Raw genomic sequence first — 13560 nt, 5'->3', positions numbered from 1 at the left:
CTGAGCTGTTGGCACAGAGCCCGACATGGGGCTCGAACTCAGGAACCGGGAGATCATGACCTGAGCCAAAGTCGGACGCTTAACCGACTGAGCCACCCAGGCGCCCCTAAAATGTTTTAACACATATTGGGAAATACTGGCACGATTTACTGCTTATTCTGGCAGACAATACTTTGACATTTTTGCCAATATCTTTTGTAGAAAAAAATGAAGTTCTTAAAAACTGAAGTCTTCCCACAAATATTTTAATCCTTGTAAGGATAGGAAGGCTATCTAGTAAAAATAAATTTCATATGAAATACATGAAATTAATAAATTCTGTGGTGGTTTTATTATTTTGAAAGACTGGGTGTAAGTCTTTCAATGCTGTGAATTTAAGTTAATTTGATAGCAGGAGTAGTAGCAGTTTGGTTTTCGATGAAAAAAAAAAGCCCATAGTTAAAATTTTCATATTTATAAAACTTAAAAAAAAAAGACATAGTTGAATTTATATCCTCAACTTCAAAAAGATCTTATTTAAATGTATTAATTATTGCCCCCGGGGGGGGGTATCTTGGGCATAAACCTGGAATCATCTCTTGGAGGGAATATTCTTTTTTTAGGGTATCTAGACTCAATTTCCTTAAAGTGTAAAATGAAGGACAACCTGGCTCATCTCTTTCAAAGCTCAAAAATTTTTTAAATTCTAGCAGAAACTATGATGTCTCATTAAATTTACACAAAACAAAATTGGTTATTTAAAAATATTACTCAAGTCCTTTGGAAAAACATCAATTATAGACATTAGAAAACAAAGTCAAATGTGGTCAAAACGGAACGGAACTCATCTAATTGCTCAAACCTAGGTACTTAGAATCACAATATTTATTGCATTTACTTGCCCAAGTCTGAAACTAGGAAGTCATCTTAGACTTCTCTCTTTCACTGCTTACTGTTAAAACAGCCCATCAACTCCTATTAATTTTACTTCTAAATACCTTTTACTTTTGATGCCTCTTCCTCATCTCCAGCGCCACTGTCATGGCTCGGGTCCTCATACTTCACCCAGCCTATTAAAACTGTCTCCCTAACTCAAGTCCCAATGCCTGCCTAAACCATTTCTCATACTACAAATTTTCTTCTGAACTTGATCTTGCCTCCCTCTCCACTCAGAATTCTACAAGTTCCCCATCCACAGAGGCTAAAATCCAAAGGTCTTTGCAAGGCCTTATCTGTCAAGTCTGCAGTCTCCTTCTTGCCATTCCCCGACCTTGTCCTCACACACGTACGGCACATTTGTTGGAGTCTCTCTTGTACTAATCTCTTTCGCAACCACAGGGCCTTCGCCTACCTTCAGGAGTAGTCTTTCCCCATTGACTAGCCCAATCTGTCTATAGTCACTCTATTCTTGACGGAAGCCTTAAAAGAAGCCCATCACATCTGGGCAGCCTCTCCTGACTCCCCAGGCCACTGAAAGTACCGCTTTCCCTGTGTCCTAACCAGTCTTTGAAAATTACCACCTTTAAGTGATTACACGTGGCTACAACTGTTTGCCCATTTGTTTTTTGCCCTAAGACTGAACTCTTGGAAAACACAAGTGGAGTTTTTATTCTTCGCTCCAATCTGTCATGGGACTTGTTATAGTTTTCCTTGCATTCTCTGAGAATCGCAGAAGCTTCAAGAATGTCTAAGGAAAAACAGAATCCAGAGAAGAATTGTTACTAACACAAAGGAAAATCTCGCGAGAATCGGGAGCCAACGGTCGCGGCTGACCGTTATTTAGCCGTTAAACCGTTGTGCACCCGGCCCTTTTCGGCCGGCCGCTGAGGCGGAGCGATTTCTTGCTTTTCTGGAGGTTCGGAGGCAGAAGTTCTCGTAGATTCTTTTTGCCGCCCTAGTAGACAGCGGGTAGCAGTTCGCGTAGGCACCGAGTCCACGGTTTCCTGCTGACTATTCAGAGGTAAGGGCAGGTGTACTGAGTTCTTTTCCTGACGACCGAACCCGGAGCTGGGCGATATTTTGATTCTGGCCGCCCCCCTCCCCACCCCCCGGCGCCTCGTTGGTAGCTGTAGCCCTCTAAGAACCTAAGGTAGTTCTCGCGGCTGGGTGATGCAATTTACCAGGGCCGGTGGGGGCAGAGCTTTCTTTTCTGGGGTGGGAGTTTCTGGCTTATCTACGCTGCCAGCGTGGCCATTGGCGGTGGGGGGTGGAAGGGAACAACTGCGGGGTGTTTTTACTTTGCCCAGTAATGTGACGCTGCAGACTCACATTGTGGCAAAGGGTACACCTGCTCCTTGACACAGCATTTATTGTACAAACATCGCCTTTTAAAATAAAGAGGGTATTAATGAAACCATGTAAAACGCTTTCCCTCCCTCCACCCCGCCCGCTGGGGCAACAGATAATTACAACTGGAAGAGAGAAAATGGAAAAGCAAAAGCCTTTTAAATTGTTCGTACCACCAAGATTAAGTAGCAGTCAAGTATCTGCAGTGAAACCTCAGAATTTGGGAGGAGATTCTAATTTCTTCAAGGTAAATTTGCGTATGAATCTTGATTTGAATATTTTTCAGGTAAAGAGGCACGGTGTACTTTCTAACTGGTAATATTGTATAATTTTATTTGTACGTTGTATAATTTGTTTTTCACCAAGTGTGGCCTGATTTGCCCAAGAATTTTTATTTTTAATTTATTTTTTATCTTTTTTAATGTTTATGTTTTATTTTTAAGACACAGAGACAGAGCACTAATGGGGGAGGGGCAGAGAGAAAGGGAGACTCAGAATCCGAAGCAGGCTCCAGGTTCCAGGCTCCCAGCGGTCAGCGCGGAGCCCCATGCGGGACCTGAACCCAGGAACCCTGAGGTCATGACCTGAGCCGAAGTGGCTCAATGGGCAGAGCCACCCAGGCGCCCTATTTTTGATTTTATTTTAGCCCAAGAATTTGTAAACAAATTTATTTAAAAATTTAAATCCAATTTACTTGATATACAGTGTTATATTAGTTTCAGGTGTACAATACAGTGATTCAGCAATTCTGTACATTATTCAGTGCTCATGAAGATAAGGGTACTCTTCATCCCCTTCACCTATTTCACCCGTCCCTCCACCACCTTCCCTCAGGCAACCACCAGTTTGTTCTCTATAGTTATGAGTCGCCTTCTTGGTTTGTCTCTTTTTTCCCTGTAGCCTCCTTTGTTTTGTGTCTTAAATTCCACATAGGAATAAATCATAGGGTATTTGTCTTTTTCTGACCGACTTATTTTGCTTACCACTATACTCTCCCAACTCTGTGCTTGTCGATGCAAATGGCAAGCTTTCATTCTTTTTTTTACAAATCAGTACTATTCCGTTGTATATCTATAGCACATCCTTAAATTTTTTTTTGATGTTTATTTTCGAGAGAGAGAGCGCAAGCCGGGGAGGGGCAGAAAGAGAGGGAGACACAGAACCTGAAGCAGGCCCCAGGCTCTGAGCTGTCAGCGCAGAGCCCGACGTGGGACTCGAACCCACAAGCTGTGAGATCGTGACCTGAGCCAAAGTCGGACGCCCAACCGAGTGAGCCACCCAGGCACCTATGACACATCTTCTTGATCCACTCATCTATCAGTAGACACTTGGGCTGCTTCCATGGCTCGGCTATTGTAAATAATGCTGCAGGAAACATAGGGGTGCATACATCTTTTCAAATTAGTGTTTTCATATTCTTTGGGTAAATACCCAGTAGTGGAATTACTGGGTCATAGGGTAGTTCTATTTTTATTTTCTGAGGAACCTCCATACTGTTTTCCACAGAGGCTGCACCAATTTGCATTCCCACCAGCAGTGCACAAGTGTTCCTTTTTCTCCACGTCCTCACCAACACTTGTTTCATGTGTTTATGGTTTTTGCCATTCTGACAGGTGTGAGGTGATACTGTGATTTTGACTAACATTTCCGTGATGATGAGTGATGTTGAGCATCTTTTCATGTGTCTCTTAGCCATCTGGATCTCTTCTTTGGAGACCTGTTTGTTTTATGTCTTCTTCCCATTTTTTAAATTGGATTATTTGGGTTTTTTGGTATTGTATGTATATTTTGGATACTAACCCATTATTGGATATGTCATTTGCAAATATCTTCTCCCATTCAGTAGACTAGTTTTGTTGATTGTTTCCTCACTGTGCACAAAGAAGCTTTTTATTTTGTTGTAGTCCTAATAGCTTATTTTTGCCTTTGTTTCCCTTGTCTCAGGAGACTTGCCTAGAAAAATGTGGATATGGGCCAGTGTCAGAGAAACTCCTGCCTGTGTTGTCTTCCAGGATTTTTATTACCCAAGAATTTTGAATAGTATTGCTTTGAATGAATAATGAGCATACTTAATGTTTGTGAGCATTGTTCATTAAAAAAAATAATCACTGTTGCCATAGAACTCTGGGTACATAATGGGTCCTAATTTGAATCCTCTCTTGGAGGCAACTTATAAGACATGTACATTGAAGTAGCAAGATATAAACGTATATTCAGAGACTATTAGGATCAAAAAAATAAGAAAATTTGGACAAATATGTCAATATACTGGTAAAAATTAGTGTCTGACTAAGCTTAAAATTTGGCTTTGAGCTTCCTGCTTGACAGGATAAAAAGAGAAATTCATTTCTGTAGTAGAGTTCTTACCAGAAAGGGGGAATCATACCAAGTTTCTCAGGCAAAACAGCTCTTACTACTAAATTATTTTAAAAATTTCTCTGGAGATTTAAAAAAAAAATTTTTTTTTAAAGTTTATTTATTTTTGAGACAGAGAGAGACAGAGCATGAACGGGGGAGGGCCAGAGAGAGAGGGAGACACAGAATCGGAAGCAGGCTCCAGGCTCCGAGCCATCAACCCAGAGCCCGATGCGGGGCTCCAACTCATGGACCGCGAGATCGTGACCTGAGCTGAAGTCGGACGCTTAACCGACTGAGCCACCCAGGCGCCCCTCTCTGGAGATTTTTATATCTGGAGATATAAATATCTCCAATATTTATAATATATAATCTATATATAATATATATAACATGTAATAATATAATATAATAATATTATAATTATAACCCAATAATATATAATATTTATATACTAAATATATAAAATGTTAAAATATTTTAATTTTATATGCTGTAGAAAAATTTCTATGTCTGTATAGCTAAGAGGATAACATTAAAATGCTATTCAGTGAAGACAACTCTCAATTCTCTCAAGGGAAAGATAATGAAATTGAAGAAGACTAATATATTAAGCTAGTAATTAAAATTACTGTTACTTTTGGGGTGCCTGGGTGGCTCAGTTGGTTAAGTGCCCAACTTCAGCTTAAGTCATGGTCTCATGGTTCATGAGTTAGAGCCCAGCACTGACAATGTGGAGCCTGCTTGGGATTTTCTCCTTCCCCCTCTCTCTGCCCCTCCCCCCACTCATGCTTTTTTTTTCTCTCTCTCTCAAAAATAAATAAAAATAAATAAACTTTTAAAAATAAAATAAGATTTTACTGAATACTTCCAAAGTGTGTATTGTGAAATTTATAGTTTAGCTTTATCTTCTAAGTCAAAAAATTTTTTGCTTTCTTATATAGCAAAACCACTTGATATTTTAAATACTGTATATACATGAAAGGGTTTACAATTAAAGTCACTTTTTCAAGCAGATGTATGTTCCATATATAACTACATATTCACTCCTAGTTACCAGAGTGATATGGAACAGTATGTTTAAGAACTTCTTTGTGTTTCTAGAGTTTCAACAAATGTATTGAAGATGATTTTGGCTTTCCATTTGCAATGACTAATCTCTCCAAAAATGGGGAAAACGTTGATTCAGGTAAGAAACTGGAACAACAATACATCACTATACGTATAAGCATTTTTTATATATACATTGTTAGATATTGAAAATGTAAGTATTATATTGATAGCCTTGACATTAAAGCTAGATATAATACTTGACCTAAAAAATAAGATGTTGACATACTTAATATCAGTTGTCTTCTATCTTGCAGATCCTGCTTTACAAAAAGTTAAGGTTTTGCCCATGCTTGAACAGGTCAGTTAAGTATAACGTACAGTACTATAACATATAACATGTTTAGGTCTTGAGTTGCTTGTTTGAAAAAAGGAAAAAAAAATATTTGTTGGATTACTAGCCTTCAGTATTTAATTGCTACTATTTGGAAACTCTCATCAGAAATATTTTCTTACAGGAAACATTTATTCATTTTTTTAGGTTGATAACTCTGACAGTTGTCACTACCAGGAAGGACTAAAAGACTCTGATTTTGAGGTCAGAAGTTTTTCTATCCATATTCAATTTATTGTAATTGAGTATCATTTATTGTTATTTGTTTATATTTTTCTTTTGAAGCTTCTAAAGGATTAAAGTTTGGCTAATGTTTTAAGTTATATCCTTCAAAATCTTTTTCCCCTCTTTGTTTTTCTTTTAAAGTTATTGAAACACTAGGCTTCTGTATTTTCCTGGGTTATACAAGCAACCATCCTTTAGGAGAAATTTAATTTTAAATTACAGCAAGAATAGAAGAGGGGCTGTGGCTACAATTTCATAGGCTCAGCTTATGAAAAGGCTGAGAATCAAGTCACTATTTTACAAATAAAACTAATAGGTATGATTGTTTGGCTGGTTTGCTGTCTAAGGAATTTTTTTTTTTTTTAAGGTTTATTTATTTTGAGAGAGAGCACAAGCAGAGGAGGGACAGAGAGAGAGGGAGAGAGAGAATCCTAAGCTGACAGCACAGAGCCTGATAAGGGGCTTGATCCCGTGAAATGTGAGATCATTATCTGAGCCTGGTGTTTAACTGACTGAGCCACCCAGGAGGCCCCAGAGCATGTGACTCTTAACCTCAGGGTCCTTAGTTCAAGCCCCACATTGGGTGTGGATCTACTTTAAAAAAAAAAAAAAACAAAACCCAACAGAGAGAAACTATGGCCTGATAAAATGCTATATGTTTGTTGCTGTGATTATAGCATCACAGAATTTAATATTCATATATTTTGATAACAGAGCTAATTAGAAAACAGAAATCAATATGATTTAAAAAATACAAACTCTGGCATTACCTTATAATGTTGAAATGGATAATGAAGGAAATCCAAATAAAATCTAAATAGAACCTGAGAATAAAAAAAAAAGAAACTGTGAATAAATGAAAGCTAGATCTTTTGTTAACTATATTTTTTGTCATATTTTAAAATTCTTGTCCTTTAGGTAATCTTCAAACTGTATAACCAAAATGTTTTAAGACCATGGTAAAAATTTATAGATATCATGTAGAGGGATTTACTCTAGCTTTTAATCAGCGATACTCTCTCACTGATTAAAATATTTCCAATTTCTGGCTTAGGTACATTTTGAAGGTATTTGATTATACTCAGTGGGTATAACTTAATCAAGTGACCAGTAACTTTAGTAAAGTAGCTAATACTGCCTTAGTATTTTAAAGAATTAATGTAGCCATATGATATTAGGACGTAATTTGAGGAGAGATTTATTGTCAACTAGTAAGGTACTATTAGTCTTGGGTATTTTCAGTGGGCAGCTGTAGTTTAATTGTTCATAATTTTAGTGTAACCAATCTTTGAAAATCTATTTATTTTAATAGAATTCAGAGCCAATGAGCAGACTGTATTCAAAACTGTATAAGGAGGCTGAAAAGATCAAGAAGTGGAAAGTGAATATAGAATTTGAATTGAAGCAGAAAGAAAATAAGTTGCAAGAAAATAGAAAGATAATTGAAGCACAGCGGAAAGCCATTCAAGAACTACAGGTATAATGAGATTTGGAATTGAAAATGTAGTGTAGTAGATTTTGTCATAATAGTATTTAAAATAGAGTATTTCTGTGGTGTGGATTTTAAGGACAGTACTTTTTTTAAGTTTCAGCGATACTGCATTTCAACTTTAGGATGAACACAGAAGACAAGTTGTACAGAGCTTAATGCAAATGATTAGGGAAATAATAAATTACTTTAGATAAAGATTGATTTAATGATTCTAATTATAGACTTTGAATTTTTTAATTCCTATTACTGATGTTCTGTTTGAAATAAATGTCTTTTATTAATTGGAATATGATATTGGTGGTTAAAACTGTATTTGAAACTATTGAGCTTCAGTTTTGTGGCCTAGTGAAAGAAAAAGGTTGAGAAAATGCACCATTGGGTTAGGACAAAGATAAGACATCATTTAAAAATGTTTAGGGAAGATAATATTGCATTAAAATATTGTTGGATACTTTCTGGAGATGATTCAGCAAACTTGATTTTACATCTGTGAAAGTGAGACTGTATTCTTATGGGAAAATCCATAAGCTGTGACAAAAAAAACTTTTTTGTGTGCAAAGAAGTTTTTTACACTTCTTAGTTGTTAGCAAAGAAATCCTGCTTAATAATTATACTCATGTTTATTTTCCTAAGCAAAATGTGATGCACTGTTCTTCTGTTTTGTTAATTAGTTTGAAAATGAAAAAGTAAGTTTGAAATTAGAAGAAGGAATTCAAGAAAATAAAGATTTAATAAAAGAGTAAGTAATCGTTTAATGAATTTGTTCTCTCTAAATTTTATTCCAGATTTATTAAAATAATTTCCAGAAATGTACTGAACACTTTCTATTATGTATTATATACAGAATTTTACCTGGGTACTGTGGGAGAAGGAAGACATAGTTATTCTACATTCTTATGTTTGGCAAACAGTGGTCACTGACTAATAATTTTTCACTTTCTAAAATGTCAGGAAAAACCATTAATTGGGTGTCAAAAAGGTATCTGATAATTCTGTATCTACAACTGCCTATGTATATTGTCTACCTTTCTGTTGTAGTATTTTAGGTACAGTATTTATAGTGTAAATAGTATAATAGTTAAATAGTATAAATAGTGATCAATTTAGTTCCAAGCTAATTCTCACTCTCAAGTTTCTGTTTTTGTCAGTGGCCTAATGATTGTTTCATGAACATTAGCTTTAAATTTTAGAGTCATCTTTAACTTTTCCTTTTCTTTGTTCTAGGCAGTAGCTAAGCCTTATTTTATACACTCTTACCTCATCCTCATTCAGATTATATCGTATACAATTTAATAGAAATATATAATTGTTTAATTCATCTGCTAAATAGATATTGAATAGTTAGAATGTAATGTATGGGTCCACAAAGAGTGCAAAACTTATTTATTCCTACTTGCTTGCTAAGTATGGTTTTAGAAGACCTATCACCTTGTCAGTGAAGTTGCTGATAAGTGAAAAGGGCTCTTAATGACAAATTGTTTTAGCCCAAGTGAAAGACAACCTGTGGAGGTGCCTGGCTGGCTCAGTTGGAAGAGCATGTGACTCTTGATCTGAGGGTCATGAGTTTGAGCCCAATATTGGGGTTAGAGATTACTTAAATAAATAAACAAACTTTAAAAAAGGTAACCTATGACTTCCCAGATCAAATTGAAATATTATACCTTAATTTTTTCTCTGCCTACTTGAGGTTTGGTTATTAGGGAGAAGAGAGAGTGAAGAGGAAGTTTCTGACATTGTGTGCCTATTGTATATTTTGTACTTAACGGTCACTTTTGTAGGTTATGTGACTGAGTTCCTACAGTATCTTACTGTCACCCTAATACCAGTATTTGATAACTGGTGAGCTTTCTTAAGTTTGGTGTTACCTCCATTAATGAACATGTGTATTTTTGTTAATACTGTGACTGTTTAATTACATAGTATAATGTAACGTAGTGTAGCGTGACATAGGAGTTACACCATTTTTTTGAGGTGAGAGGTAGTTTATTTTGGATGGGATCTCCTTCTATTTTAAGCACTTGTTTGAGTTATGTGTCTGTTTTGCCCTCAAATGCTGAATTGTCATTTGTCATCTGAAAGAACCTTGACGTTTAGGTAAGAGCTTTGTCAAAATGTTGGTGAGAAACAAAGTTGCACTTAAGGTCCAGTGACTTGATTGTTGGATGACAGACTTAATATAAAGTTGCTCAGGACCAGCCTATTCACTGGTCATGACTTTCTAAAAGGGATATAGATTTGAAAGAGACTTTGGGTATTTCAAAACCATATGCCTGGCCTGTAGTAGAAGTTTGAGAGGGAATGGACACTTTAATTTATTGACAGTTTTGAGCAGGAAAAGACTTTTGAGATAGTTTAGATAATTTGGGAGGGATTTTTTTTTTTTGAGTGGAGTGCAGGACCTTATATGTGATTTTATTTCCATATATTAGTGTCTCAATTTTCAAATTTCAGCAGTCAAACCTGAAGCATCCACAATTACATAATTCAGAAATTACTTTAAAAAGCAGCATTTGTCAGACTCCTATCTGGGATTTGTTTAATTTGATGAATTAAACCCTTATGGCATGCATATGGCAAACCCTGTGGCATGCATGTGATAGTGATAGTTATCAGAGAAGAGAAGGCTTTCTACAGATGAGGATGTCCAAAGGACGAATAGGAATTAACCAGGAGGAGAATTAGAGGTTGCAACTCTGGCATTTTGTGACACGCTAGAGTTTTGATTTTATCTTAAAGTGGGGTGGGAGGGTAGGGCTTGAAGAAGAGTGGGCTGAAGAAAGGCTGATTGGCTATAGCTATGGCTCCCTTCAACAAGAATAGTTTTATTTTTTCAGTATAATTTAAAATCTTGTGTATCCAGTTAAGATTTCATTTTGTAAGAGAATTTTGGTTCTAGAAAAAAAAAAGATTGAAAATTGCTGCAGATGGTCGTTTTGAAGCCAGTGAAGGGTTTTCAGAATTCTAAAATTGAGCCATTGTGAATACAGAGTAGACTTGAAATATTTATTTGATTGGATGATTGCTTGTATATGGATATATGGCTAGTTTTATACCAAGCTGTGCTGCTCAAAGGGTCTTTGTGGTTTGGGGAGCGTATTGCTAAAGACACTTTCGTCCTTTACCTCTCACCATAGATTAGCAGGAAGAGGCTGAAGTTGTTTTTTCAAATTGTAATTGAAAAATTAGGTTTATGGTCACTTGTTCTGATTTTTACAAAACCTCTAACAAAAAAGACCCTCTCTAGACCAGTGGTTCTCAAATTTTAGCAAGCATCTGAATTATCTGCATAGCTTGTTGAAGAATATACTGTTGTCCTTCCCCCCCCCCCCCACCCCGAATTTCTGATTCAGTGGAGTAGGGCTTCAGAATTTGCCTTTCTAACAAGTGATGTGGATGCTACTGGTCCAAGGATCATACTTTGGGAGCTACTGCTCTGTACTAGAGAACAGTCACAGGCTTTAAAAATAAAGCAAACCCACCTTTTCTCTGACTGGCTTATTTTTCTTAGCGTTATACTCTCTAGATCCATCCATGTTGTTGAAAATGGCAAAATTTCATTCTCTTATGACTGAGTGATAGAATGTTCCATTGTGTGTGTGTGTGTGTGTGTGTGTGTGTGTGTGTGTGTGTGTGCATACACCACATCTTCTTTATCCATTCATCTATCAGTGGCCACTTGGGCTGCTTCCATATTTTGGCTATTTTAAAGCTGCAATAAATATAGGACTGTGTAGGGGCACCTGGGTGGCGCAGTCGGTTAAGCGTCCGACTTCAGCCAGGTCACGATCTCACGGTCCGTGAGTTCGAGCCCCGCGTCGGGCTCTGGGCTGATGGCTCGGAGCCTGGAGCCTGTTTCCGATTCTGTGTCTCCCTCTCTCTCTGTCCCTCCCCCGTTCATGCTCTGTCTCTCTCTGTCCCAAAAATAAAATAAACGTTGAAAAAAAAAATTAAAAAAATATATATATAGGACTGTGTATATCCCTTCAAATTAGTGTTTTTGTGTTCTTTGGGTAAATACCCAGTAGTGCTATTACTGGATCATATGGTAATTCTGTTTTTAATTTTTTGAGCAACCTCCATACTGTTTTCCACAGTGGCTGCAACAGTTTGCATTCCCACAGTGCATAAGGTTCTTTTTTCTCCACATTTTCGTCAGCACTTGTTGTTTCTTGTGTTTTTGATTTTAGCCATTCTGACAGGTGGCGTGATTTTGATTTGCATTTCCCTGTTGATTAGTGACATTGATCATCTTTTCAGGTGTCTGTTGGCCATCTGTATGTCGTCTTTGGAGAACTGTTTATGTCTTCTGCCCATTTTTAAATTGGGTTACCAGGTTTTTTTGTGTGTGTTGAGTTTTATAAGTTCTTTGTATATTTTGGATACTAACCCTCTATCAGATATGTCATTTGCAAATATCTTCTCCCCTTCAGTAGGTTGTTTTTTAGTTTTGTTGATTGTTTCCTTTGCTGTGCAAAAGCTTTTTATTTTGATGTCCCAATAGTTTATTTTTGCTTTTGTTTCCCTTGTCTCAGAAGACCTATCTAGAAAGATGTTTTATGGCTGATATGCCTGTGCTTTCTTCTAGGGCAATCAGACAACAAAAAGAAATAAAAGGCATCCAAATTGGAAAGAGTTTTATGATTTTAGGTCTCACATTTAGGCCTTTCAAAAATCCATTTTGAATTTGTTTTTGTGGATAGTATAAGAAAGTGGTCCAGTTTCATTCTTTTGCATGTAGCTGTCCACTTTTTCCATTACCATTTGTTGAAGAGACTTTTTTCCCATTACATATTCTTGCCTCCTTTGTTGAAGATTAGTTGACCACATAATTGTGGGTTTATTTCTGGGTTTTATATTCTGTTCTCTTAACCTGTGTGTCTCTTTTTGTGCCAGTACCACAGTTTTGATCACTATATTTGTAGTAGCAGTTGAAATCTGGAATTGTGATACCTCCAGCCTTCACTCCTGTGGAATTTAAGAAACAAATGAACAAAGGAAAAAAAGGCAAACCAAAAACAGAACAAACAGATGGTTACCAGAGGTGAGGTGGGTGGGGGGTGGGTGAAATAGGTAAAGTGTATTAAGAGTACATTTATCATGAGCACTGAGTAATTTCCAGAATTGTTGAATTACTGTATTATAAACCTGAAACTAATATAACACTGTATGTTGACTACTCCTGAATTAAAATAAGTAAAAAATTTTGAAAAAGCAGACAAAAAACCACACTTGATTTCAGTGATTTCTTAGCTTTTTCATTTATTAGATTATTGAAAATGTCAAAGGATATGGTCTATGTAATAATCTTTTGCTTTTTACTAAACTAATATGTAGATTTAAAAACTCAGAAGTTTATTTTTATTTATTCTTCAGAGAGAGAGAATGCCCATGCAAGTGAGAGAGGGGCAGAGAGAGAGGGAGACAGAATCCCAAGCAGGCTCTGTGCTCAGAGCACAGAGTGCAGGACTTGAACTCAAGGACAGTGAGATCATGACCTGAGCTGAAATTGAGATCCACACTTAGTGACTGAGCCACCCAGGTGCTGCTAAAAATCATTATTAATGAGAGGCACCTGGGTGGCTCGTCGGTTCAGAGTCCGACTTCAGCTCAGGTCATGATGTCATGGTTTGTGGTTTGTGCTGCTGTCAGCACAGAGCCCACTTTGGATCCTCTGTTCCCTTTTCTCTGCCTCTCCCCTGCTTGCGCTCTCTCAAAAATAAATAAATATAAAAACACCCCAAAAATCATTATTAATGATTAATTTTTAACAGTTCATTTC

General features: G+C 36.8%; 1 protein-coding gene across 3 annotated transcripts in view; it reads left to right on the top strand.

Annotated features, from left to right (window-relative positions):
• Window positions 1-1778: 1778 nt before the first annotated feature.
• SYCP1 (synaptonemal complex protein 1) overlaps window positions 1779-13560 on the top strand; it is a 123166-nt gene continuing 111384 nt past the window's right edge. The window contains exons 1-7 of one of the 3 annotated variants that reach the window (XM_049616501.1): window positions 1779-1939; window positions 2381-2512; window positions 5725-5809; window positions 5988-6031; window positions 6212-6268; window positions 7602-7766; window positions 8453-8520. In XM_049616501.1, the coding sequence (XP_049472458.1) occupies window positions 2405-2512; window positions 5725-5809; window positions 5988-6031; window positions 6212-6268; window positions 7602-7766; window positions 8453-8520 (527 nt within the window). In that variant the 5' untranslated portion in view covers window positions 1779-1939; window positions 2381-2404. The other 2 variants (XM_049616499.1, XM_049616500.1) reach the window with 2 other exon arrangements.

The sequence above is a fragment of the Panthera uncia genome, assembly GCF_023721935.1.
Source record: "Panthera uncia isolate 11264 chromosome C1 unlocalized genomic scaffold, Puncia_PCG_1.0 HiC_scaffold_4, whole genome shotgun sequence".
Classification (NCBI taxonomy): Eukaryota; Metazoa; Chordata; class Mammalia; order Carnivora; family Felidae; genus Panthera; species Panthera uncia.
The sequence above is the reverse complement of the archived record's forward strand: the minus strand, read 5'-3'. Positions and strand labels throughout refer to the sequence as shown.